Here is a 27,877-nt window from a genome sequence, read left to right as displayed (position 1 = left end):
ATCTTTAAAAAAAAAAAAAAAAAAAGAGTTGATGTCCAAATGGCACCTGGGTGGCTCAGTCAGTTACACGTCTGCCTTTGGCTCGGGTCATGATCTCCAAGTCCTGGGATTGAGCCCCCTGTCAGGCTTCCTGCTCAGCAGGGAGTCTGCTTCTCCCTCTGCCTTACCCCCTGCTCGTCCTGTCTCTCTCTCCTTCTCTCTCTCAAATAAATATTTTTTAAAAATCACAAAATTTATTCATTATTTAAAAAGTGACATCTATTCAGGCTACAAATAAATTTAATTCCCTTCTTTTCAGGAATGCTCCCTTAGCCTCTTAGGCAATTGAATATAATTTATCTTGTCATGTTAGGGGTCAATGTGAAACATATCATTTGCAACTGGCTTGGTGGTAGGAGGCAAATTAAGGCAAGTTTACTTTTCTATTGTATGTGAAAATGCTGTTCATGATTTGGGCGCATTTGTATCTGTCTTTTTTTTTTTTTAATATTTTATTTATTTGACAGAGACACAGCCAGAGAGGGAACACAAGCAGGGGGAGTGGGAGAGGGAGAAGCAGGCTTCCCGCAGAGCAGGGAGCCCAATGTGGGGCTCGATCCCAGGACCCTGGGATCAGGACCTGAGCCGAAGGCAGACACTTAACGACTAAGCCACCCAGGCGCCCCTGTGTATCTGTCTTGAACGTTATCGGCCGTATAGATTGTCAGTACTTATCTATTACTCTTAGAAATTCTTCTAAGAAGAATTTGGGGCACCTGGGTGGCTCAGTTGGTTAAACGACTGCCTTCGGCTTAGGTCATGATCCTGGAGTCCCAGGATGGAGTCCCGAATCGGGCTCCCTACTCAGCAGGGAGTCTGCTTCTCCCTCTGGCCCTCCCCCCTCTAGTGCTCTCTCTCATATAAATAAAATCTTTAAAAAAAAAAAAAAATCCTTCCTCCTGGACATGCACAGCCACCCATATTTAAAGGGCCATTACGCTGACCAGGGTTACCTGGTGGCTTATGAACAGAAAAGGCAGAGGTGTAAGTATGAGAAGGAAAACCTCAGCTACTGGTACCCAGTTAGGGTTGAAATCTTCAGAAGTGGACACCACGAAGGTACGGGGACCACACGCTGGCCTCTTTGGCCACTCACTCCCGGCAGCCACTGCGGTGACAAGACTCTTCCTTGTGGTGCAACATGCAAACGCAACAATTAGTTGATAATGCTGTCTGCCTCAGGACTTCTCCCCCTTTTTGGAATAATTGTTGCAACTCTGTGTAAATGCCTGTTAGATGCTCGAACTGGACATCCTCAAAACCAGCTCTGGATTTTTTTTTTTAAGATTTTATTTATTTATTTGAGAGAGAGAGACAGAGATAGTAACAGAGAGAGAGAGAGAGAGAGAGAGCACGAGTGGGGAGAAGAGGGAGAAGCAGGCTCCCCAGGCCACGGTCTCTCGGCATCTAGCTCCCCATCAGTGCCACATTGGTCTCCACCTCCATTACCCAATGGTAAAAGGAGCTCTCTTCCTTACAAACTTCCTTGTTTGGGAGGCCCCGTGGAAAAGCATGGAATCCAGAGGCATGCCAAATGCAAACCTGAGCTGCAAAGGTTTAGGTGAATCGTTTCATCTCAATAAGCCTCAGTTTTAGCAACTATAAAATGAAGACGGTACCATTAAAGGCCCTGGTAAAAGATTAAAAACTCCTATACCTTTGTGTGCATGCGTGTGTGCGTGCAGAGGGGACAGGCAGAGAAATGATCAGCACATGGACTCTGAATAAATGGGAGTTATTACTACTGTTTTACATTTGCTTTCTCCCTCTTCCTATACAGTACATGCCTTGACAGAAATCCAGCCCATCACGGCTAACTTGATGTCATTTCTGAAAACACACCATCTCTCATTAACAATGACCCAGGGGAGAGAAATAGAAGCCCATTAAACAAGCAATTATGTTTTGTCCACATCATAAAATGCTACTCATCTGATAAAATCTATGATGTTCAAGCCACTGTTCAAGCAAAATTACTATTGCTTCACAAAGCTGGCGTGGAGCCTTCAATACCCTCCCTTTAAAAGTCTGTCCCAGCCTTTTACACACAGCATAAAGGAACAGTCGGATGTCCAGACCGCATTGAACAGACCCCGGGGTGAGCCCTTTAATGCTCTTATCCACTGATTTTTATAACCTAAGGGGAGTCACACAGTATTTCTCAGTATGTGCCTTTTTTTCCCCTTTTTTTGCTAATTATATTCTCCTATCAGGTAAGTTCCGTTTTCCTCCTTCATTCATCCATTTTACTTAAATCCCAAGCACAACTCAACAATTCATCTTGCCATTTTCTGCAAAACAATGTCATTTCTGAAAATAATCTCTCCCCTTGTGAAATGATGTAGTATTCAAAAGAAATTTTAAAGCATTTCCTTTTCTTTAAATAATAAATCACACATGAAAAATCAAGTGGAGAGGAGACCTGTGGACTGAAAAAGATGAATCAACCAAGTGCAAAGCGCACACCTTACATGGAGTCCAATTCAAACCAACGGCTGACAAGATCCCCTCATGAGATAATTAACGAAATGTAAACTTGGACTAGAATGCTGAGGATATTAAGGAACTGTGGTCATTTTTCAAGGACGATAACATGGTTTCTTTTCAAAGGAATTCCTACCTTTTAGAGAGAACCAAGGAACTATTTGCAGATGAACTATATGAGGTCTGCGTTCTGCATCAGAATTCGGGGTGTAGGTGGAAAGGCAGAGAACAGGGGCACCAGGGCAGACAGACTCGCCCCCAGCAGAGCGTGGTTGAAGCTGGGGGATGAGTACATGAGGGGTCATTACACGACTCTCTCTGCTTTTGTAAATTTTTATAATTGTCCCTTTAAAAAGTTAAAAGTGAATAAAACTTGGGGCACCTGGGTGGCTCAGTTGGTTAAGTGACTGGCTCTTGATTTTGGCTCAGGTCACGATCTCAGGGTCATGGGATCAAGCCCCATGCCGGGCTCCGTGCTCAGTGTGGAGTCTGCTTGAGATTCTCTCTCTCCCTCTGCCCCTCCTCTCACTCACGCTTTCTAAATAAATAAATAAAATCTTTTTTTTTTTTTAAGTGAATAAAACTTCACACAACAAAAAGGCATCCTGTGAATGTCATCATCACATCAGGATTAAAACAGCAGTGTATATGAGCAGGTTCATACAGTGCCATTTGCCCGCAAGACCACCGTGAAGTGTTAAATAATGTCCAAAGATCTTCCAAACATAAAAAAGGAAGTAAACCTTGTAGTTTAAACAACACTATTATTATTTGACCTTCAAGTTACATGTAAGTCCAAAGTCCTTACCTTTTTCAAAGCACAAGCCTTTATTACTTTCTCGTATCGTTCCTTTTCGTATTTCTTCCCAAATAAAATGTTACTCCTCACAGTTCCCGAAAACACCCAGGGCTGCTGAGAAACGTAGGCGATCCTTCCATGCACGCTGACCAGCCCCTGGCTCCGGGGCAGCTCCCCAAGAACAGCACTTAACAGTGACGACTGAAACAGATGGTAAACAAGTACGTGTGTGCAGAAGCACCCAGCACAGAACCGGCCACTGCCATTTGCAGCCTTCCCCAGCCCTGGGGCTTTGATACACCTCAGAGCTCCTTCCCTTTCAGTACAATAAGTACAGCCCTGGAAGGTGCAATCAAAAATTTCAACACTCATAAAATAGAGGATCACAGCCTGCTCTGCCCAATGGCGTTTCCCCCAAATGAAAGGTGGTACTCAAAAGACTAAGAATGTTGACCATTCTCAACAGAGGAGGATGGTGTGATGTGCACTTTGTAAGTCTGAGGTTTGACGCAGGTGGCCCTGCCCCCAGGCATCCTTTACTTGACAAGATACTTGTTCCTGGAAGGCTATGTGTAAATCATCTATCCAATGCATAAGGCTCACTCTGAAGTGAGTCAGGTTTGCAAAGAGAAAAAAACCCATCATAAGAATCGCCCCAGGGGCGCCAGGGTGGCTCAGTCCTTAAGCATCTGCCTTCGGCTCAGATCATGGTCCCAGGGTCCTGGGATCGAGGCCCACCTTGGGCTCCTGCTCAGAGGGGAGTCTGCTTCTCCCTCTCCCACTCCCCCGCTTGTGTTTCCTCTCTAGCTGTGTCTCTCTCAAATAAATAAATAAAATATTTAATAAATAAATAATCGCCCCATCATTGAATAATCGCCCCATCATTTATACGTTCTACACTTAGCTTTCCCTATTTTTGTTTCCGATGCAGCAGGCTAACGCGGCATGCACACTTCCTTCAAGTCTTTCACAACATAATGGACGTGGTGCGTCTGTGCCTACTGCTATCGGAATGCTCCTAACGCTGAGCTGAAATAATCCTTTGGTGTATCTGTCTTGCCCCAGGTCCTGGTTGCTTCTAGAGGGCAAAGGAGTCCGAGCCTTCTTACATGTGTATCTTTTGCTCCCAGCACAGCGCCACATAATTACTACCTGTGCAGTGATGTGACGTGGTGAAGTCATCTAATGAAATGTTTAAAGTTTTCCAGAAGAGCCGTTACAACCTCCAGACTTCCTATAGATCTTGCTCTGACAAAAAGAAGGCCCATTTTCTTGGTCATTCTATCCCAAATAGCAGTCACGTAAAGAATTACCTTCAATGAGATATCCAACTTCCAGACAAGCATTTCCAAACTGTGCAACTTGACACACCAAGAAAAACACAACACACACTAAGCAAATTGATTTGGCCATGCAACCTTCTTGCAAAACTAATGCTCCATAGAACCCCTTTTGAGAAATGCATTCTAGATATACCCAATTCAAAACTGTGTGACACATAGCCCAACCTCAAGAATTTAATATGGGATGTGGCGTGGCAGTCAGCTGATGACTTACCTTTCCTGCTCCCACAGGTCCGATCACAGCTAACAATTCCCCGGGTCTCACAGTAAAGGAAAGGCCTTGTAGGGTTGGCGTTTCTGATGCCTACAAAGTGAAGTTTCAATGAAGTAACACAAATCACCTCCAGAAGAAAATAAAATCATAGTCACTGATATGTGAACAGAAACCACATCTGTCTCCTTCCTATTTGAAGATACTGTGTCCTGAAGTCCTTTTCACTCAACTCTATTTCTCTGGGGTTTAGCTGCCTTTCGGAAGATCTGTTCTCCTTCTGGATTTGCGTATGAGCCCAGTTCTAGACACTCACAGAATTTAAGTGGTAGAAATAACAAGGCACCCTACTGAAATGAAAATTTCTTAGCACACAGTAACATTAAAGAATATAGTTAACAGAATATTCAGTATGGGAGGGGATTTTTGTCACAATTTAAAAAATAATTTTATTTAAATTCAATTTAGTTAACATATACTGTATTATTAGTTTCAGGGGTAGAATTCAGTGATTCCTCAGTGGCATGTAATACCCAGTGCTCATTACATCATGTGCCCGACTCAATGCCCACCACCCAATTACCCCATTCCCCCATCCACCTCCCCTCCAGCAACCCTCAGTTTGTTTCCCAGAGTTAAGAGTCTTTCATGGTTTGCCTCCCTCTGTTTTTTATCGTTTCTCTTCCCTTCTCCTATGTTCATCTGTTTTGTTTCTTAAATTCCACATATGAGTGAAATCATATGGTATTTATCTTTCTCTGACTTATTTCGCTTAGCATGATACACTCTAGCTCCAGCCATGTCATTGCAAATGGCAAGATTTCATTCTTTTTGACAGTTGAGGAGTATTCCATTGTATATATACACCACATCTTCTTTATCCATTCATCAGTCAATGGACATCTGGGCTCTTTCCATAGTTAGGCTATCGTGGACGTTGCTGCTATAAACATCGGGGTGCATGTGCCCCTTCGAATCACTATGTTTTTGTATCCTTTGGATAAATACCTAGTAGTCCAATTGCTGGGTCATAGGGTAGCTCTGTTTTTAACTTCTTGAGGAACCCCCACTGTTTTCCAGAGTGGCTGCACCAGCTTGCCTTCCCGCCAGCAGTGTAAGAGGGTTTCCCTTTCTCTGCATTCTCACCAACATCTGTTGCTTCTCCTGACTTGTTAATTTTAGCCATTCTGACTGGCGTGAGGTGGTATCTCATGGTGGGTTTGATTTGTATTTAGTATGGGAGGTTTTTAAAAGTTTACATTATGACCCTTGGTTTTAATCTTCTATTTCATTAACTCCCACAAGGTGGCAGCATAAGTACATGGCATGCCGGGGACCCTTTGCTAAAAAGTAATTTGAAATCTCCAATAACCTCTCCAATTCTCATTTGGTAAGGAAGGAATCTCAGTAATGCTCACGAAGCAAGAAGGCACTTTACATTATAAGGTCACTCTGGGCAAAAAGACTCCTGTCAGTGGTGGTCAAGGCTGTAATCAGAGATCAAACTTAACACCAACAAAAACAGAGTAAATGAGAATGGGATTGTGGGCCACAGTGATAAATTCTGAGTTTTCTATCTGTAGCATGCTTACCTGCCCTAAACAGGGATAGCAAAGCACTTCTACTGCTAAAGACACATGGAGGTGTGCACGACAGCACAGAATCCAACACAAGGAAAAAGGATAAAGCAAAAATCATGCTAATCAGAAGTTGTACTCCTGAACATTCTATAAATTCTAAGACTTATAGTGTTAAGAAAATTTTAAGTGCTCACGTTAAAAAAAAAGTTCAGTTTTACAGTTCCACAGTTCAATCTACTCCTTAAGAGATCAAATTAGATTCACTTCCATATAGAACTTCCAAATATTAGAAAATCAATTGCTAAGAATGAGGGGTGTATTGGAGGAAGAAGGGAGAGCTTAGCAGAGCATGGTAAAAACCAAAACAAGGTTTCCTTTTCTCATTCAACAACAATCAATACTTAGAATTATCTATCTTTTAAGCAAAAGGCAGAGGGTACAAATAAGTAGAAGGATAGTTTAAATTGAGATTATAGAACCTCAGTAGTAGTTGCCAACTCTAAGAAGTTAGTCTAAACCCAGATATGAAAACTATCAGAAGACTGATACAGAACTGTTTAAGGTGAAATTTAAAAAAAGAGCCACTATATGGGGATAATCTTGACTGTGGGCTTTGTTACCCCTGTTTTGATCTCCGCCTACTTTCCCCTGGGATGCTTCTCTGAGTCCTGACCATGCACAGCCCCATGGCTGAGGATCTAGTCAATTTATCTGAATCCCAAACCCTTTCTGAAGACCGCTTTTAAGTGGCTAGCGTTCTGCAAACACAGGTGGGGAAAGATCCTCCCATATCACAGGAAACTGACCAAGAGTTGATCCAAAGCAATGCCACCTCCTGCATTCTAGAAAAGGATTCTTCAAAAACAAAGGGCAGAAGCTGCTGTTCAGAACATCCCCTGCAAGTAAAATGACCTGGGATGGTGGCAGGAAGAATCCCGCCCACGGATAAGCAAAAGCAGCAGAGTTTGGGCAGCCAAGTTAACCTTCCCACAAACAGGTGCAGACCTGAACGTTCCGGTCATGAGCTTCAGGACCTCTCTCTACATCTTGAGCGGGTACATGCAATTAAGAAAATGCACAGCAGGAGAAGTAAAAGGTCTGGATAATTTTCAAAATGAAAAATTTCTCTGGAAAGAACTGAATTGATTATAAAATGGGTACGTGCTAAAACAACGATAATTGCATTTTATCACCAAAGAAAAACCAGCCTCAGATTTTATCAGAATTCTAAAACCTATTAAGAACCTGGATTTCAAGGGCGCCTTGGTGGCTCAGTTGTTAAGCGTCTGCCTTCGGCTCAGGTCATGATCCCAGGGTCCTGGGATCGAGCCCCGCATCGAGCCCCGCATCGGGCTCCCTGCTCGGAGGGAAGCCTGCTTCTCCCTCTCCCACTCCCCCTGCTTGTGTTCCCTCTCTCGCTGTGTCTGTCAAAAAAATAAAATCTTAAAAAAAAAAAAAAAAAAAAAAAAACAACCTGATTTCAAGAATAGAAATATATTTTTAAGCTTCTCCACTCCTTTCTTCATGTCTCATAACTAACTAGTTCCTATTTTACTACATTTGACTCAGTTACGGCTACAAACTAATAAGCCACATACCAACACTGGCTTCCTGCTCCCCGCACCCCAGAGTTTCTTGCTGGGGCCAGACAGGGAGTCGCTTCCCTATGCAGGCTTCAGGGTCGGGCGCTGCTCGAGCGTGACCAGCAGGGGGCAGCATCTGACAGTTCAGGGGCGCTCGGTCTCCACAAAGGCAAGGCACGCAGGCCGGGCCTGCACTCTGTGCCAGACACCTGCTGGGCCCCAGGGAGGCAGCCAGGAACCACACAGACGAATACTCCTGCCCTGTGGCGGCTTAGAGGTTCCCACCAGACCATGCACTTCAAAGCTGACAGACTGAAACTAAGTGCATTACACTTCGTGAATGAAACCAGGTTGGGGAGACCTTTGCCCAGCGACCCACCCGGCTGTCTAGTGCAGCTGGTTAGAACGTCCACGTCCTTCTGCCTCCCAACCCAGCAAGCGCTGCATTCGGCCTCAGCTTCTCTCCCAAAGCCCCAAGGTCTGTGCCCCTCCCCACACCCAAGGCTCCCTCATCTGTGACCTAACCTGACAGGCCCTCATGGCTCCCGGCAAGAGGCACAATCCTTCCACAGACGAGGCCGGGACACCAGAACGGGGTGTCCTGTCCGACAGTGCAAGCTGCAGAGAAGTCTGAGAACATGTTAGTGAGCATTAGGGAAAAGAACAGAACCGCTCGTTCTACGGTGCTGCAGGGTTTGGCACAAAAGCCACCTGGTCATCATACAAAGTGTGTGTTAACTACGTCAGTGCTTTCGACTTCCACGGCATTCAGAGAGGGGAATTTCAGTGGTGCTTTCTAGAAGTGCTTCCAGTGTAATCACGATGAGCACGATCAAGCAGGAGGGAATCCGCCGCACCAAGGTGGAAACGGTCAGGTGAGGTAAGGCACCTGGTGTGAGCATCCACGTGCAATGGTGTGACGTGGCTCCCTGCGCTTAGGCACATGCTACTGTTTGGTCGGTACGGACGGCGGGCATCGCGTGAGAGGCAGGCCAACAAGGCATGGGTGGCAAGATACGGAGTCACAGGCACGAAAAGACAGGCAGGCTCCAGGGTTAGGACGCTCGCAGCCCTGAGAGCAGGGAGACCGGAGGGGAGGTGGGCAGAAGTGCCGGGGGGGCACCTGTGTGGCTCTGGGCCCCACTCCTCAGCCTCCCCTTCCTACGCTCGCAGCTGGCTCCTGCCGACCTCCAAGCCACCTGCAGCTCAGCCCTGGAGAGCACCGCTCTGAGGCCAGGAGCAGGACAGGGGGTAGGCTGGCACCCACAGCACCTCCACCTGCCGCCTCACCTCTGCGGTGCCCACAGAGCAGGCCCTCACACCGCAGTCCCCACTCCTGCTGGCAGCCAGGCTCCTGAGCTCGGCTCCAAGAGGGTGACCCTCTGGTAGGGGCCGCCTCCTCCCTGCATCCCTCCCGCCATTGCTCATCTCTCGGTTGCCTCACACAGCACCATTCGCCCCCTTTGCTCCTTGGTTCTTTCACTGCCTCGGTAACAAATTCCCTCTCTGGTGGTATGAGGTCCGTTTGCCTGACTAACCCAGACTCTGACGGGAGATGCGTATAGAAGACCAGGGAAGCAGGCAAGGAAAGCATTTCAGTTTTGGACAAGGGAGGCTGCACTGGGCCTGCAAAGCTGAGAACGTGAGAGTGGTCTCTCCTGTATTTCCCATTTGCCTAAATGTCATAAAGAGGCCAAGTGTCAGAAAACCCTCATGACCTCACCTATTCTGTCAGCTTGCCACGGAGCGAAACCCTTAAGTGGGGAATCACTGGCACCTACTAAGCCCGCCTGCTGCCTCCTCCCTGCCCTTGGTGGCCACCAAAGAGCCAGAACCTTCCAGAAGCTTAGCACAGGGGGGGCCATCACCCTACCCCACAGCGAATATCCACATCATGGGCTTCATTCAATGTGTAATAAGATGGTCTGAGAGCATCAAAGTTAAAAACATACACAGATTCCCCAAAGTCTCTCATCTATAACAATGCATATTTGTTAGTTAACCCACTCTGTACTCTATCACTTGTCTGTTCAACCCTATAAATTCTAACATTGCAAGCTTATGTACTTATTCAAAAAAATGTGATAATACTTGGAAAGGTCTCTTAAAGATAACGAATAGCATGTCAAATGCCTTTGACCGATTTTATACTTAATCTCTATCTTTTGAGAATTTTTATAACATACTCTCAAGTAAATGAGGCTAGTCACATTTTATATGGTGTGAGAAAAATCTCAAAATTCACTATTACATCTACATGCCCAGTTGTCCTTTAGTAGTTGTGATCTCATAAGGGAGAGGATTCGTTACCTTATCCCAAAAGGCAGTGAAGTCTTGCACGTGCACTATCATTTTACCATCTGATGGCAGCTGAGGGGTGCGCTGTGAGATCTCATCAAGTAACAGAAAGTTCTGCAGAAGAAAGAAAAAGGCAAGCTGAACTGCAGGAACAAAGCATACGCAAAAGTAATTGCTTTCATGGGAATTTGCAATGTAGCATTTTACACAGTCCGCACATCACTTTGCCAACTGTATTTGAAGGCTTGACAAAAATCACAATGCAGTATGTATTATATAATTATATAATAGAGTGTATATACACAAAGAGTTCACAAAGCTATCTTTGTAACCTTCTCAACAAGTGTCCTGATTCTTCCCTAAAGAGAAAATACAGCTCCAAACAGCGAACACATTTAGAACCCGGACATTTTTATTGTGTTACTTCTGTGTTATGAACAATAAACGGGGGAGTTGGTAGGAAATGATTTCCATAAATATTTACCTAATCCCACCATGTGCCAAGCACCACGCCAGATGTTGGGAACACAATGATGAAGGCCACCCTCCGGCCTTCAGGAATCAAGTTGGCCCAAAAGGACAGGCTGGGGACACGAGACCAATGGCAGAGACTCCAAATGAAAAATATGGCTCTGCCCATTTATTTACTGTGACCTTGCCCTGGGCGCTTAGGTACACTTTCTCCCTGGACGTGTCAAATCAGCATATCATTCGTCATTAACTATCCCTTGTCATCATTCTTTTTTTTTTTTTTAATTTGAGAGAGAGAGAGCATGTATGGGCAGGGGTGGAGGGAGGGCGGTGGGGGGGGTGTTGACGTTGAGAGACGCAGACTCCCCGCTGAGCAGGGGAGCCCGATGTGGGGCTCGATCCCAGGACCCCGAGATCATTACCTGAGCCAAAGTCAGATGCTTAACCAACGGAGCCACCCAGGTGCCCCTCCCTTGTCATCATTCTTAAAAAAAAAAAAATGCTCCTAATAAGTTTCTAGCTCTTAAAAAATATTTTACAAGCGTTTTTCATTCTCCCTGTCTTTTCTCCTTAGTAAATACCCTCGGCAGCCAAAATGGCTACATCTTGCACTTCCTGCTCTTTTCCACAGAGTTAGCTGCTGCCCACTGCAATCTGACTGAATTAAATGAAGTCCTGCTAACCTTAACAAATGTAACATAATCACATATATAGGAAAACACCTTCTTGCTCTGCAAAGGCTAGACATAATTCCACGAGAAAAGCTGCATCGGTACAGAAATGAGATAAACAACCAATACCACTTCCCCCCCCGCCCCCAAAACTTTGAACGTGTGGCAGAGACTGTTAACAGCCCTCAAAATCTGCTCTCATTCTCCTGGGGAAACAAGACCCTAATTCACAGCTGGTGCGTGGCAGCCTGGAAAAGGGACTCCTCTTCCCAGCCTCCCAAGGAGCTGTGTGTAGCCACATGATTAAGTTCAAGCCAGTGGAAGTGACAATGTCCAAGAACCCTTTTTCCACCCAGTGGCTTGGAAGCTGTCAGCTTAGCCAAGGCCCCACACAGCGAAATAATAAGAAAGAAAGCGTCTGGGTCTCTAACACCACAGAATGAATACTAGCCATGGAACTTCTTAGGGGGTGAACTCTGTCCTCCCAAAAGGATATGCTGAAGTCATAAACCCAATGACCTCAAAATTTGACTTTATTCAGAAATGGGATCGTTGCAGATGCAATTAAGGTGAGGTCATAATGGAGTAGGGTGAGCTCTAAATCCAATGAGACTGGTGCCCTTATAAGAAGATACAGAGGGGCGCCTGGTGGGCTCAATCTGTGGAGGATGTGACTCTTAATCTCTGGGATGTGAGTTCGAGGCCCACGTTGGGTATTGAGATTACTTAAAAATAAAATGTTAAAGATGCAGAGACACACAGGCAGAAACCAGCGAGGAGACCATGAAGACAGAGATCAGAGTGACGGCAACAGCAAGCTGAGAAACGTCATGGTCAGCCGGCAACCACGAAGCCAGAGAATGCATGGAAGGAGTCTCCCTTATGGCTTTCAGAGGGCTCGTGACCTTGAGGACACCTTGATTTCAGACTTCAGGCCTCCAGAACTGTGCAACCACAAATTTCTGTTGCTCTGATCCACCTAAGTTTGTAATACTTTGTTACAGCAGTCCTAGGAAACCAACACACAACCTTAGGAAGATTTGTGCAGGAGAAAGAAATCAACTACCCTGTATACGCAACTTTCATGTGGGTATTCTGGGGCAAACCTAACCCTAACCAACGTAGGAAGCAACTGAAGTAAGTCTGTGGAAGCATTTTCGGGAAACAATATATAAGTCACCTGCTACTCCAAAAATCGTCAACACGCTTGAAGTCATTAAAATCCTTCTACCAGTCACAAAGCTACAAATCTGAGTTCCACGTTCGACTTCAAAAGAACCGGTAAAAGCCGGACGTGCAAAGTTTCCTCTGTGCAGGAAAACATACTCCTGTGCATTTCTCCCAAAGAGCCAGCTGGGGTGAGGCGTGGACTGCTCGCTCATTCCCCACTCCTCCGGGCTCGCTGGGGACCCTCCTCCTGCCCCCCGCCGGTGTCGAGCAGGGCAGCAGAACGGACAGACAATGAGAGTTCCCTTGCAGGCTTTAAAGCCAGCCCAGCCCAAACTCTCTTTCCCCACCACCTCTCCCATCGTCAACCAGGTAGCAACTCTTGCCTCTTCTGCCACACAGTTCAGCTCCTTCCAATTCTTCATTCCTCTTGAAACAACGTAATTTTGGAATGCCACTAGCAATTATTTATGATACTGACACAATTTTTTGCTGTCTCCCCGTACCTCCTGGTTCCTTCCCCCAGCAGCCCCAACAGCACCAAACTTATCCCAAACACCACCCCCTACTGATCTCACTGAAACACCTCTGAGAATGTCCACCATGCATAAACCCTTCAGTGACCCATGAGCACCTCAGTCCGCACTCCCCGAGTGGCCTCTACCGTGATACCCTTGAGTACTAAACCCACCCATCCTTCCCAGCCTGCTTCAGATGCTAATCCTCCTGGGAACCAGCTCACAATGGCCCCAGCTGTCACCGCCCACCCTACTTCTGAGTCCCCAAAGGGGATGTCAAGTCACAGTGAGGGAGAAGACTATGCCATTCACACACTTACAAACAGCCTCAGCTCCCACGTAACACTGAGCTTCACAAAGGGTCAGCACATCACGGATATCCCCTAAAGGTACAAGCAGACCGTATGACTGGTTCAAGTGAGTCTAGCCACTGACTACGTCGTTACAGTCCGACACAGTATGCGTTAACACGGTATGAGTTAAGTATAAGGCAACAAGCAGGAGGTTATAAATGGTATAAATCTTGTCTAGACAGAATATAATTCCAATTTTATAGCATAAGCATATCACCAAGATATAAAATTCAATATTCAGTATGTGCATATTAGAATAGCAATTCCCCCCACCTTCAAGAAAAGAAAGAGGGACGCCTGGGTGGCTCAGTCGGTTAAGCGGCTGCCTTCAGCTCAGGTCATGATCCTGGGGTCCTGGGATCGAGTCCCGCATCGGGCTCCCCGCTCTGCGGGGAGCCTACTTCTCCCTCTGCCTCTGCCTCTCTATCTCTCATGAATAAATAAATAAAATCTTTAAACAAAAAAAAAAGGAAAGAAAGAAAAGAGAAACTATGCACAAAGTGAGAAAGTAAATCTATTGAGCATTTGTCCGGAAATAATAGGTCTGAGTGGAGAAAGAAGTCACAGTCTCCCGGGGGTTAAATGAGACTCCACTCAACACATGAACGGCTTGGAAAGGTGCCAAAAGCGCTGACTGGATTTTTCTCTAGTACTCAGGCTGATGAGAAGGCTGACATTAAATCGCCATTACAGCCATGAAGTGCATATCCAGAGCAGGTCATGCGGGAAAGTATCAGACATCAGGACTCAAGCCAGAAAAAATTGACTTCCGAGTGGCTCGTAGGCAAAAAGCCTAAGCAGCTTTATGAACAATATAACCTCAAAGACACACATTACTGGGTGTAGACGTTGTTAAGACTCCCAGTGCTTTGAAGTTAAGACAAGATCTTTTATAATCCTATTGGACTCGTTCAATGTCACTAAGAGAAAAATAGAAGGAACTTCCTGGGCCTCTAACCTCATAATAAATCTTTCATTTTCAGTACATGGGAAAAAAGGAAATTGAAAAGTATGTGTAAAAAAGAAGAGAGTACGCTACACAGCCCACCTGAGGCTTTCCCCCAGGGTTGTAGACCATAGCGCCATCTTGAAGGGGGAAAGGTCTGCTGGATTTACCTCCTCCAACTCCCAAATGCAGTCTTCCTGGAAATCATGCTGGATGGCCTGCCCAACCTACCGCGTCCAGGCTGCAAGAGACATTGTCACAGCTCCTGTGTGCCCACCAAGCTTCTGACCCTACAGTCAGACCTCGCCTAGTCCTGACCTGCGCATCTTTTCTTCCTCTCCTGCTGCCATTTCTACCTCTAACTGCACGTTAACACATCTAAGTGAGAGGCACGGATAGGAAGAAGAGTGAACACTGGATCAGGGCACCTGGGTGGCTCAGTCGTTAAGCATCTGCCTTCGGCTCAGGTCAGGATCCCCGGGTCCTGGGATCGAGCCCCACATCGGGCTCTCTGCTCAGCAGGAAGACTGCTTCTCCCTCTCCCACTCCCCCTGCTTGTGTTCCCTCTCTCTCTCTCTGTCAAGTAAATAAAATCTTAAAAAAAAAAAAAGAAGAGTGAACACTGGATCAGTTCATTCTATTCAGTGCCTATCACCTCTGCCAGGAACCCAAAGTCAAGACGTGCTCCTGAGCGGCTCTCCAATCTGGCCCCGGTCTATTCCAGCCTAATCCAAACCACGTCATTCCGTTCCTGGACTGCATCTTCCAGCTCTGCCCTGGGCAACCACCCCCACCTCCTCTGATCCAGTCCCCAGGCTGCAGCCAGAGTGAGCTCTGAGAAGGCAAAACACCTTCAAGTTGTCTGTAGGGGGCTGCATCCCCTGCTCAGGCCTCTAGCACTCTCGATTCTGCAGCCTCAGACATTCCTGGTCCCTCAAATTCATGGATCTCCTTTTAGTGTACCAAGCGCTCTTTGCTTTTGCCACATAACTATCCCCACAAAAATGCAAAATATCAGCCTCCTACCTCTCGCAAACCCCTCTTCTTCCCCACCCCCTCCGAACGCCCCCAACATGTAACTCTCCGGGTCACTCCTTCAGCCTTGCCAGGAAGCTTACCTCCAAAATTACACGAGTGTGTCTGCAAAGCACCTCAGAGCACCTCAGACTCCCTTTCAAGGACTAATGACACAAAACGCACATTAACGAGTGTCATTGTTTCAGTATTTACCAACCCTCACTTGATGACACATAAATTCCAAGCAGGAAGGACTTCTGTGCATTATCATTGTATATATACATCTAGCACAACCCCAGGCTTAAGGTAGGTGCTCAGTTACTTTGTGGAGTGACTGAATGAATTCCAAATGGGCTCTCCAAAAGTCCAGCATAAACCAAGACAGCTGTTAGTTTCTCCTCAACTGATTTGTCTTTTTTCTTTTTTTTAAGATTCTATTTATTTATTTGACAGAGAGAGAGAGGGAGAGAGAACAAGCAGGGGGAGGGAAAGCAAGAAGCAGTTTCCCAGCTGAGCAGGGACCCCGACGCAGGGCTGTATCCCAGGACCCTGGGATCATGACCCGAGCCGAAGGCAGACGCTTAACCAAATGAACCAACGAGGCACCCCTCAACTGATTTTAGTCTTAACATGATCCTGACATCTTTTATATTGGCTAAGCACATCCTTGCTTTGTGTGCTTTTTTCCGTGGGTGGGGCAATGGTCTCCACACGAGGCATATTTTCAGATACACAAGCACACTTGCCTAAGACACAGATACCTTGGGCTCTGCATGACCCGGGGAATCAGAATCTCCAACGTGTGATAATTTAGTTCTAATAAACACTCCAGGTGATTCTGATGCACTCAAGATTGAAATTTCTTAAAGGGTTATAGAAACCATACGGGCTGAAAAAGAGTCTAAGATCTAAAAGAAAATAAGAGGGGTGCCTGGGTGGCTCAGTCGTTAAGCGTCTGCCTTCAGCTCAGGTCATGATCCTGGAGTCACGGGATCGAGCCCCGCATTGGGCTCCCTGCTCGGCGGGAGGCCCTCTTCTCCCTCTCCCACTCCCCCTGCTTGTGTTCCCTCTCTCACTGTGTCTCTCTCTGTCAAATAAATAAATAAAATCTTAAAAAAAAAAAAAGAAAGAAAGAAAAAAAAGAAGATACTTCGATAATTACATCGACACCACCCTGAAGCAGTTTCCCACACTAACCACCCCCTTCGCACCACTCCTCTGCACAAACACATCTAGATGTTATAGTGAGAGTAGTTTTTAGATGAGATTACCATTTAAATCAGTGCACTTTAAGTAAAGCGAATTATCCTCCATATTGGTGGGTGGGCCTCACCCAATCAGTTGAAGCCCTTAAGAGGAAAGAAAAGACTGACCTCAAAAGACGAGAGAATTCTATCTCCAGACTGCCCTCTGACTCGAGATACACTTTAAAGCTGCGTGGTCTTAATCTTCCTTTATTTCATGATGGCCAAACTAATGTTGCTGACCAAGTAAGACTGGCGTTTCTAACTATCTACGAGGCCCAAGAGCCGAGCCCAGAAGCCAGGCCAGCAGAGTCTACATTGACTATGCCTCACTAAGATCCACCAAGTCCAGCTGGGCTGGTCTGAGATACACAGATGCACACAGAATGGGGGAGATGCAGATAAAGACCCAGCTCCCCTGGGCCAGGACCCCCTCAAGGCCTGCTGTCCCAGGAATGCCCATCCAGTCTGCTTCCTCACTGCGTTTCTCTAGCTTCTAGTATAAGCTGGGCCACCCTGCACCTCTGCTGGTCCCAGCCCTTTCCTGTAACTTTTGCTTCAGTCAATCCAGTATTTATCTGCTGCCCAACATGACGTGCCCAACATGGTACTAGGAGAGCAATGTAAGCAACATAACGGCAGGTAAGAAAGCAGGGTCTGGGAAAAAGCCCTGTGCATCACTGACGGGCCGTGTGCAGATGGGCACGCTGGCCCACCTCCTGCAGGAATGCTTTCCCTACCTGTCACGTGGGGACACTCATGCTTCCGTGTTGCGGTCAGGATGAAAGGACATCATGTGCCCGGACACAGTAAGCACGAGCTGCAGTGGTGACAATTACAGAATTCCAGGAAAACTTACATGGGAAGCTGGAATCCAGAAAAGTTCTCTGTACACTTAGAACATCGCTACGGCCAAAGTATGCCCCCAGATATGCTCTTTCAAGATGCAAAAGCTACATAAGAGAAATGTTACTGAGGGGCGCCTGGGTGGCTCAGTTAGTTAAGCATCTGTCTTCGGCTCAGGTCATGATCCCAGGGTCCTGGTATTGAGTCCTGCATCAGGCTCCCTGCTCAGAGGGGTGTCTACTTCTCCCTCTCCTAAATAAATAAATTTTTTAAAAAATCTTTAATAAGATAAAGACATTTTATTGAAATGCATGGGTCACCACTTAAAAGTTGCTGGAAGCCACTGTCGGAAAGAATGATAAACTTGGGGACCAGAACTGACCCCATAAGACCGAGCTCTCTCCTGGGTAATAATTTTTAATAGGATAGAAACTTTGTCATAAGAAAAATCTCAGCTTTTATGAAAAAACTATTAAAAAAAAAAAAGGAAAGGAAAGAGAAAAAAAGGAGAAGAAAAAGAGAAAGAGAAAAAATTCAAGCCCAGAGCCATCAAGCTCACTAGACCTACATATTACTACATATCTAGCGCTGTGGAGGAATAGGAAAACCAGGTTTATTTGTAAAGCCCAGGCACTCAAGTTCACGTCCTGGCCCCCTCACAGGGCCAATTTATCTTCATTTTGGACCTCTTTATAAACACACAAATACTTGAGCACCTACCATGTGTGGGGCCGCATCTTGGTGATGTAAGTTATTTGCCCTGAGCAATGTAGGGACAGTTAATTTGGAAAAGGAGGTAGTGGGTATGGTGGGCGGGGGGGGGGGGGGGACAAATCTGAAGGACCTTCCCAGAAATGGGCTGAGACAGGCAGAATGTGAAAGGAGACCCACAGGCATACTCAGAAACCACAAGCCAGGCATCTATGGAGGAAGGAACCCACCTTTCATCAGGGAGAAGCACTCGAGGCTGAGGCCATTCTCACTGCCTATGGAGCAGGGCCCTTCTGCAAGCTCTTTCCTTCTCAGCCCAGAGAGGAATCTTCCTCCCCGCCACCCCGCCACCCCCCCACCCGCCTGCCCACACTGCTACCAGTCGCTACCTAGTCATTCGAGATGGCCCAAGGGATGAAATCTGCTTGTGAATTTTCTGCTGCTGTAGACGTAATCACCCTGCAGCTACCACGATACCCCACAGCCCTGGGCCACTGCTGTTTATCTTGCTGCATGAGCAGCAACTTAGTTATCTGTAGTGCACTCTACCTAAGACGACAGGGAGGGGAATACGGACATCATTCTGGAATGACTGCTGGCTTTGATGCTGAGAAAGTTAAACCTCACCTAACCACAACATGGTGACACCAAAATCAAAACAGGCCTTTTGCTTACAATCCACCTACAACTTAAAAAGGTTGTTTGTTGGGGCGCCTGGGTGGCTCAGTTGGTTAAGCGTCTGCCTTCAGCTCAGGTCGTGATCCCGGGGTCCCGGGATCGAGCCCCGAGTCAGGCTCCCTGCTCGACGGGGAGTCTGCTTTTCCCTCTACCCCTCACCCCGTTCACGCTCTCTCTCTCTCGCTCTCTCTCTCAAATAAGTAAATAAAAATCTTTAAACCAATAAAAAAAAAAGATAGATAAAAAGGTTGTGTGTCACCAGACCTTGATTCTTTGGATGCTGATGACCGCCTCGGACACCTTCTCAATGGCCGCGGGGAAGAAGAGGGTGACGGTCAACCGCACAGCCCCATACAGAGACACCGCCACAAACACATGGCTGGCTGTGATCACGTTGCCAAGAAGCACATAGGTGGTGAAAGTCACAAAAATGATGATTTTGCTTGCAACGAAAAACGATGCCAAATTCATTCCTCTGAGGTAGGAACTGCTCAGAATCTTGGAAATTTCCTTCCTGGAAAAGAGAGTAGGATACAGGTTTACAAGGAAGCATCGACATCCAAGTTGTGAATTCCAGTGCCTTTTGCATATGGCCCCTTTTCCAGGGAGGGACATGGATTAAGACAAATCTTCCCTCAGTTATGGAAATATCCTACAGCACACAGCCCGGGGCCAACCCCAACACAAGGACCACATACTCATAACCACTTCGCTCATCTGAACTAAATGGAGGCTTCATGTCGCACATTAACATCCTGGGTCAATCCAACCGCATATGAACATTCAGTCAACAAACGTGCGTCAATACAAGTCCTGTGCTGGGCTCCTTGCTGATGGCAGCCAGACACACAGCCTGTCTCCTCTAGGAGCTCATGAACTCATGGGAGAAGAGAAAAAGCAACCTAAAATATATGCACGAGACAGAAACAGCTAGTAAGAAGCCCCATGGGCCCCCGGAGAAGAGGAGTCTCACTCAGAGCAGTGGAACCTGGGTCGGGGTGGCGGGGAGGTGAGCTAGGTTAGTCGGGCTCGCTGGGGGCCTGAGAAGAAGGCAGCTGAGTGCATTCGAAGGAGAGGAGGATGCAGCTACAAAGCAGATGCAGCGGTGAGCAGGGGCACAATGCTGACGTGGTGCTGACAAAGAAATACCGTGCGCGCGAGGGCCAAACGCACCAAATATTTAAATCAAAGACTGAAAACAATTCCACAAACATAAAGCAAAACAAAGGGGAACAGCATTTCCATGGCTCTGTTTCTCTGTTTGGCATGAATAATACTGATGTATACAGTTTGGCCCAATCTCTACAATCTTCCTATTTGTTCTGCGTTAACATAAATTATAGTTTCCGCGTAAATGTCCTACTTGCAAATACTACCAGCATTGCTTGTTTGGGATTTAGGGTATTAAGAAACATCTGGAGTTTTATTTTGTAGTAGTAGAAGCACATACACTCTCTCTCCTTTAAGAAGACAGTAAATGGAAAAGCGGGTTAAGACAGTATACAGCGTGAGGCGGGGTGGACAGTGTTTTAGTTCACATTCTAAACTTTCAACGTCCAAAGACGCCTCAAATATTTCAGTAAAGGCAGGAGACAGAAAAGTACAAAAACAGGCTGTGATATACACAGAATCTTACCTTCTCAAGTAGGTGATAAGGTCTGCAAATGACTTTTCCCAAGCATACATTTTTATTATTCTTATGCCAGTTATAACTTCATTCATGGTCCTGATCCTGACGTCTGTGAAGGTTGCGGTCTTACTCCTAAGGGGACAGACATGGGAGATGAGCCACAGCCCCACTTCCTTTATGACCACAGGCATAGCCCTAGAGCCAGGGATCAAATGATTCCCTACGGCAGCACCTTTGCTCGGACGACACAGGCGGCTCGTACTCAAAACACAAATGGAAAAAGACTTCAATTAGGAAGTCAACAATCCATCCCAATTCAAGAAGTAATTTGGAGAACTTGCAATAGGGGCTAAGGAAGGCACAAAAGAGAGGCAGATACAAACCGTCTGCTCCAGGAGGTCATGGTTGGGTAGGGAAGGCAGAAAGGCCCCGGAATTGAACCATAATATGGTTGGCTGCAGTATAATAAAGTGGGACAACGTGCTGGGGGGCAGAAAAGAAAGGGCTGTTAATTCTACTGGGCAGAGGAGAGAGCAAGAGAAGCTTCAGAGTTCCGGTGGCACTGGAACGGGACCCCAAAGACACAGAACATTTCTCCATGGCAAAGACAGCAAAGCCATTTCCAAAGTGAGAAACACCATGAGTAAAGATACATCAGAGAAAACTGGATGCGCTTCAAACAGCGTATCATCACGCACCTGACAACCTTCACAGTGACCCACTTCTAACCCTCTGAGACCATCAACTCCTCTACCACATACGCTGCTAGGACTGTGGGACATATAAAGACACAATCGAGGCTGACCTTGCCCTTGGGGAGCTTGTAATTTAATGGACACACTGAATTAAAAACAAGACACACACCTGCACACCTGAAAATGGTTCTAACACAAGCATCACAAAAATACACACAGCCAGGGGCGCCTGGGTGGCTCAGTCGTTAAGCATCTGCCTTTGGCTCAGGTCATGATCCCAGGGTCCTGGGATCGAGTCCCACATCGGGCTCCCTGCTCAGCAGGAAGCCCGCTTCTCCCTCTCCCACTCCCCCTGCTTGTGTTCCCTGTCTCTGTCAAATAAATAAAATCTAAAAAAGAAAAAAAAAAAAATACACACAGCCAGACCTGGGCCTCGAAATGGATATTTAAATTGTACTATTATTTAATACATGTTTAAATAACTTCATCATATGTAAAGTCTGCTTGAAGACACTACTTATGAGGTACAGCGCCTGAAAAGCCAGCCGGGAGGAGCCAGCGGATGCCTTCCCCTCTCCAGCTGCAAGACTGGCCCTCAGCTCAAGGCCGGAGCCTCCACTGGCTAAAGCCGGAGCAGCCGACAATCAGCAGAAAGAAGAGATCACAGAAGACGTTTCGTTTTTGAACAGAAGCATGGGGCAGACCATGGATATTAACAAATACATACCACCTATTCTTTAAACCAATGATTCTCTTACCGGAACGATGAAAACAGCTTCCCAAGGCAGCTTTGCAAGGGCAGAAGGATAATCAGAACTGCGATCCCAGCAAGACAGGATATTCCTATTTCCATCCAGAGCAAGGCAGTCACTGCGATCGCCTGCAGTGGTCCTGCCCACAGAAAGTGCAAGAATATGGTCACCTTAAAAGAAAAAAGGATGCTTTCTTAGGGCAACAGGAACACAAACCCAGTAAGGACCCAGTAGAGAAACAACCAGCTCTGAAAAAACAGATGGGAACCTACACAGAAATGGTCACAGTGGGTTTTAAACCTACTAAAGCAAAAATCCAAGGATCCACCCCAGACGAAGCTATTCCAGAACACCGCAGAGCAGGTTTCAGGGACATCCAGGGAACCTGACTAGACTACAGCATCCGAAGGAAGATCTCAATTCTGTCTGCCCCACGCACGGGCTCAGGGTTCCCCCAAACTTCCTCCCCTGGGCTCCCTGGTACCTCACAAAAGCCTGTATTATGGAACCTGGGAGGAAACTAAGTCTTATTCATCCCCGAAACTAAATAGGAACCCTAGTTCATGTTTGATGAATGAATAATTGGAAGAGAAGTAGTCTAGGGCAATACAGCTCAGACCAGCAGCTACAATGCCCTGGACAGGAAGGTATATTCACAAGGTAAGTGTAAATGGACTGTGGTAGGGTAGAAAATAGCTTGTTTCTGGCTGGGGATTACCCATTTGGCATGTTTTTATCAAAGGCTTCCTGGGGCACCTGGGTGCCTCAGTTGGTTGAGTGTCTGACTCTTTGTTTCAGCTCAGGTCATGATCTCAGGGTCAAGGGATCGAGCCACACATCAGGCTCTGTGCTCAGCGCAGAGTCTGCTTCTCCCTCTCCCTCTGCTCCTCCCCCGCTGCTCATTCTCTGTGCTCTCTCTCACTCATGCTCTCTCTCTCTCATTCTCTCTAATAAATAAATAAAATATTTTTCTAAAAAAATGGGGCACACGGGCGGCTCAGGCGGATAAGCATCTGACTCTTGATTTTGGTTCAGGTCATGATCTCAGGGGCACGAGATGGAGCCCGATGTTGGGCTCTGTGCTCAGCAGGGAGTCAGCTTGAGATTCTGTCTCCCTGTCGTTCTGCCTCTCCCCAGCAATATCAACACGGTGTGCTCAGAAGGGCCAGTCCTGAAGGACTATGGGACATTTCACCAGGCTGGGCAAGAACACTGCTGTGTGCTCCCGTGTAACTGAAGTATGCTGTAGATGCATCTGGAAAACAAAACTCTCCCCTACCGGACAACACATATTATTATATCTGAGTTGCACACTGAAGAAATGAGAACTGGATTAAAAAGTATCCTCATCTCAGGACGCCTGGGCGGCTCAGCGGGTTAAGCGTCTGCCTTCGGCTCAGGTGATGATCCCAGGGTCCCGGGATCCAGCCCCTCGGCGGGCTCCCTGCTCGGCAGGGAGTCTGCTTCTCCCTTTCCCTCTGCCTGCCGCTCTGCCTACTTGTGCTCTCTCTCCCCTCCCTCTGTCAAATAAATACATAAAATATTTTAAAAATAAAAAAATAAAATAAAGTATCCTCATCTTATGTCCTCAACAGAAGTCTGGCCTATATGAAAAACTGGCACGTGGAATTCCAAGACGTTAAACCAAGTAAGGGGGGGGAGCACAAAGGCTCCCCAGAGGCAGCTGACCTGGTCAAACTTGTTCACGTCATTGGACAGCAGATTGACGATCTGGCCGGTGGTGGTCTTCCCCATGGCCACGTTACTGAGGCGAAGCGCCTGAAACAGAAGAGGGGAATGGAGAATCACATTCCTACAGTGATATCAAGCCACACTTGGGAAAGCAGCAAAGTGGAGTGTGCTTTGACGGGGCCTCGTATGATGTCATGCAAGCAGGGTGACCCGTGAGAGCAGGGCTCTGGGGACCTGGGTTTGGCCTTCCACTCCTCCATGTGGTGGCAGCCACATCCCACAAGGAACAAAGGGAGCAACGGGAGGTACAAGCCAACTCTCTCACCCCACTTTGTGATGAATTTGGACGTGCCCAAAGTATAAAAGGATGTATACTCAGGAGTCAACTGAAGTAATTTTGAGCCACATTCTGAGAGTGGAGAGGCCGTCTAAGGACAAAAGCTAGGGGACGGACTATACATCTGGAGTCAGTCATTAATTCTGCGTGTGACGTCATGCGAAAACTCTGGGTCTGAAGTCTCCTTATGTGAATGGAAATAACCCCAGACACTGTCTAGACAGGGCACAGGGTTCCTAGGAATGGGACACTTGTTATCCACCACGTGGAGGACACCAGGTGACTGATGAGTGGTGTTTCCCATTTAGAGATGGGACAAGATAAGGACAAGCACCTGTAACTCAAGTGGGACCTGGACAGTGGGGACAGCAGCACAGGGAGCGGGGGACGGTTTCCACTGAGTGACACTATGGGCAGGACAGATCCTGCATGATGAAGAGGAGAAACCCTATGGAGAGAAAGGAAGAGCACTGTGGCCGGAAGGAACAGCATGCAGAGCCAGGGAAGGGAAATGTAGAAGCAGTTGAGTAACGGATACCTGAAATCTGGCTAGAAAGGTAGAACAGAAAGCAGCTAGTGTATGGAAAACAAAATGGAACAGTAAACATCTTTTTACATTTGAGCGAGAAACTCAACTTTAGGAATATTGAACTGTAGATGCGACTGGCTAGGAGATGCTCAGAAGAAGGGGGGACGAGGGACAACTCGTGACATAGTCCAGGCAAGAGGTAACAAGACTGTGTGCTAGGACTGTGTGAAGGGAAAAGAAGGGCCAGACAGGGCACCCGGGTGGCTCAGTTGGTTAAGCGACTGCCTTCGGCTCAGGTCATGATCCTGGAGTCCCGGGATCGAGTTCCGCATCAGGCTCCCTGCTCAGCGGGGAGCCTGCTTCTCCCTCTGACCCTCCCCCCTCTCATGTACTCTCTCTCATTCTTGCTCTCTCAAATAAATAAATAAATCTTAAAAAAAAAAAAGAAGGGCCAGACATACATGAAAACACTTTGAAAAGTTATGAAGTGCTACACAAATGTAAATAAATCAGTCACCAAAAAAATACAACCCTCTCCCCACTAGGGAGAAAAAAAGAAAGAAACGCCCCTCTAGGAAAGAAAGAAACCTCAGTGTGCCTTCACTACTGAAAGCTATTTTGAAAATATTTTTAAAGCCAATTTCACATACAAATACACGTGAATCCCTCATGTAGAAAAAAAACTTATAGAAGTAGACATCTGACAACTAATTGTAACAATGAAAATAAGACAGAATGCCACACAAAACTGATTCTAAAACTGATCATTTTCGAAAAAAAAAAAAACCTCAAGACAACTGCACCCAGCTGGAATCGTCATTCACAGACGGTCACTGCTGCTGACAATGAGAACCAGAGGGTAAGATGGTGTAGATGACAATTTGTGCAAAAGACAAAGCTCCTCTCGGTGAACCATCAGGACACCTCATCATTCGGTTATGCCTGAGGCTGAGTACAGTGATGGATGAAAGACTGACTCTGGAAGAAATGCTCACATAAGTTAATGGCAGCCCTGCAGCAAACACAGAAATGAATCATCTGTCAAAAGAAAATCAGTCATACTCTAGCTAGGCCACAAAGAATAGTGGAGTGTCGTTAATGTTATTAATGAGGAAGACAGAGCTTACAAGTAAACTGTCAGACTTCTGCTTCCAACCATGAAAGAATGGTCAGCACTGAACTCACCCTCCATTGTAAAACTATAAAGCTGGACAGAACATACAAAGCAGCTGTTTCAGGCACTGGCCCACAGGCGGCAAAGGACCGGGAGCCTTCAGAGAAGGGAAATACCAGAGCAGAGGCCCGTAACCCGCCTGGCTTTCTGCCCGGGGGCATTTTCTGCCCCAGTAGAACAGCAGTTTCACTGAGCCAAGGAGGAAGAGCTACCTATTCCAAGTTGCAAAAATATCTGGAATTTGCAAGCCAGAGTGGCAGAAGGGTAGGCACCAAAAGTTTTTGTAGGGAGTTAGCAAAGGGGTTTAGCCGCAGCTGTGGGCTCAAGAGAGACTCCAAAGGTCAGATGAGGGACATGGAGTTTCTGCCCATCCAGAATAAAGAGATCTCCACAAGCACCTCAGACACTCCATTTAGACACCAGGAGGATCATGCCTTAGTAATAAAGATCATACTCTAGAGTAAGAGCCATGCACTTGGACAGAGTTTAAAATGGAAATATCTGCCATAGATAGATACACAGACACATAAAGTAGGAAGGTAGGTCGTTACACAGGTTGATAGATCCAATCCTGCCAGGAATTGCTTATAAGCACAAAACTCAATATGCTTTAGTCAAAGCCCCCTATAATATTACCCCTCATAACATCCAACATAATAAACAATTATTAAACATACAAAGAAGAAAATGTGACCCATGATCAAAGACAAAGAATACAGGCAATAGAAGTAGACCCTGAGATGATCCACTTTTTGAAATTAGTAGATAAGAACTATAAAACAATTATTATAAATATGCCCAAGGAGTTAAGGAAAATATGGTTATAATAAGTGAACTAGAATAGGTAATTTCTAGGAGAGCAATGAACACTATCAAAAGGAACCAAATGGAAATTTTAGAGCTGAAAAGTACAATATGAAAAATTCACTAGATAATATTAGTAGCAGAAAACTTCCATTAATCTGTTCCCAGATTCATCAACTCTTTTAGATTACAATCTGAAGAATAGAAGAGAGAACTTGAAGGGGGAAAAAAAGCATAAGGGTTCAGTGGGACAATATCAAGGAATGAAACATACATGAAACTGGATTTCTAGAAGAAGACGACAAAATAGGGAAGAAAAAAGTATCTGAAGAAATAATGGCTGAAATTTTTCCAAGGTTGGTAGAAAATATTAATTTATTATTATTTTATGTAAAATAGTCCAACATTAAGATTAAACAGACTATAATAAGCTAAGATGCCTATTTGATCTCTAAGGCAACACTAAAAACACACAAAGAGATACTGCTAAAAAGCCAATAACGGAGACTGTCACAAGGGATTAACAAAAGACAGACCTAAGTTGCTGTACATGGAAGATGCACTTTAAATACACTGACAGGTTGAAAGTGAAAGGATAAAAAAGATATGCCATGCAAACAATAGGTACAATGAATGTGGTGTGGTTCTATTAATATCAGACAACAGACTTTGAGACAAGGAATACTGTCAAAGATTAAGAGGGACATTTCATAATAATGTCAATTCACCACTCCTAAATGTGTACAGATCAGATTATAGAGTTTCAACATATATGAGACAAAAACAGAACTAAAGAGAAAAATGAGAAAAGACCACAATCATAGATTTCAGCATCCCTCTCTCAGTAATTGATAAAAGTATTAAAAAAAAAATCATATGGATACAAAGATGTGAACAACATTGGTAACCACCTTAATCTGACATTTATGGAACACCACACCCAACAACTACAGGACAGTTTTCTCAAGCACACACTGAATATTTCTCAACATAGACCCTATATGCTAGGATCATAAAATAAATCTCAATAAATTTCTAAACATAAAAATGTTACATAGAATGTTCTCTGATGAACAAAAGAATTAAATTGGAAATCACTAAGATAGCTCTAAAAATGCCAGATATTTGAGAATTAACAACATACTTCTATATAGCAATGTGGCAAAGAAGACATCTTAAGAGAAATCAGAAATATTTTCAAATAAATGAAAATATACCATATCACAATTTGTAGGATACAGGTAAGCAAGTCTTAGAAGAAACTTCTGGCTTTAAATGTTTGACATTAAAAAGAAAGGTAGGTAT

The 27,877-nt window shown here is 45.7% G+C and overlaps 1 protein-coding gene across 1 annotated transcript in view; it reads right to left on the bottom strand.

The window, feature by feature from the left end:
• The window catches only part of ABCC4 (ATP binding cassette subfamily C member 4), a 247,301-nt gene that overhangs the window by 155,500 nt on the left and 63,924 nt on the right, over positions 1-27,877 (bottom strand). The window contains exons 5-11 of the mRNA XM_035003178.1: positions 23,726-23,815; positions 22,043-22,206; positions 20,596-20,721; positions 19,224-19,473; positions 10,350-10,451; positions 4,880-4,969; positions 3,332-3,523 (exon numbers count right to left, since the gene is read on the bottom strand). Of these exons, the coding sequence (XP_034859069.1) occupies positions 3,332-3,523; positions 4,880-4,969; positions 10,350-10,451; positions 19,224-19,473; positions 20,596-20,721; positions 22,043-22,206; positions 23,726-23,815 (1,014 nt within the window). The remainder of the gene's footprint in view (positions 1-3,331; positions 3,524-4,879; positions 4,970-10,349; positions 10,452-19,223; positions 19,474-20,595; positions 20,722-22,042; positions 22,207-23,725; positions 23,816-27,877) is intronic.

Source organism: Mirounga leonina, unplaced genomic scaffold, assembly GCF_011800145.1.
Source record: "Mirounga leonina isolate KUSES-001 unplaced genomic scaffold, KU_Mleo_1.0 Mir_127, whole genome shotgun sequence".
NCBI classification, from domain to species: domain Eukaryota; kingdom Metazoa; phylum Chordata; class Mammalia; order Carnivora; family Phocidae; genus Mirounga; species Mirounga leonina.
This window is presented reverse-complemented; position numbering and strand designations above follow the sequence as displayed.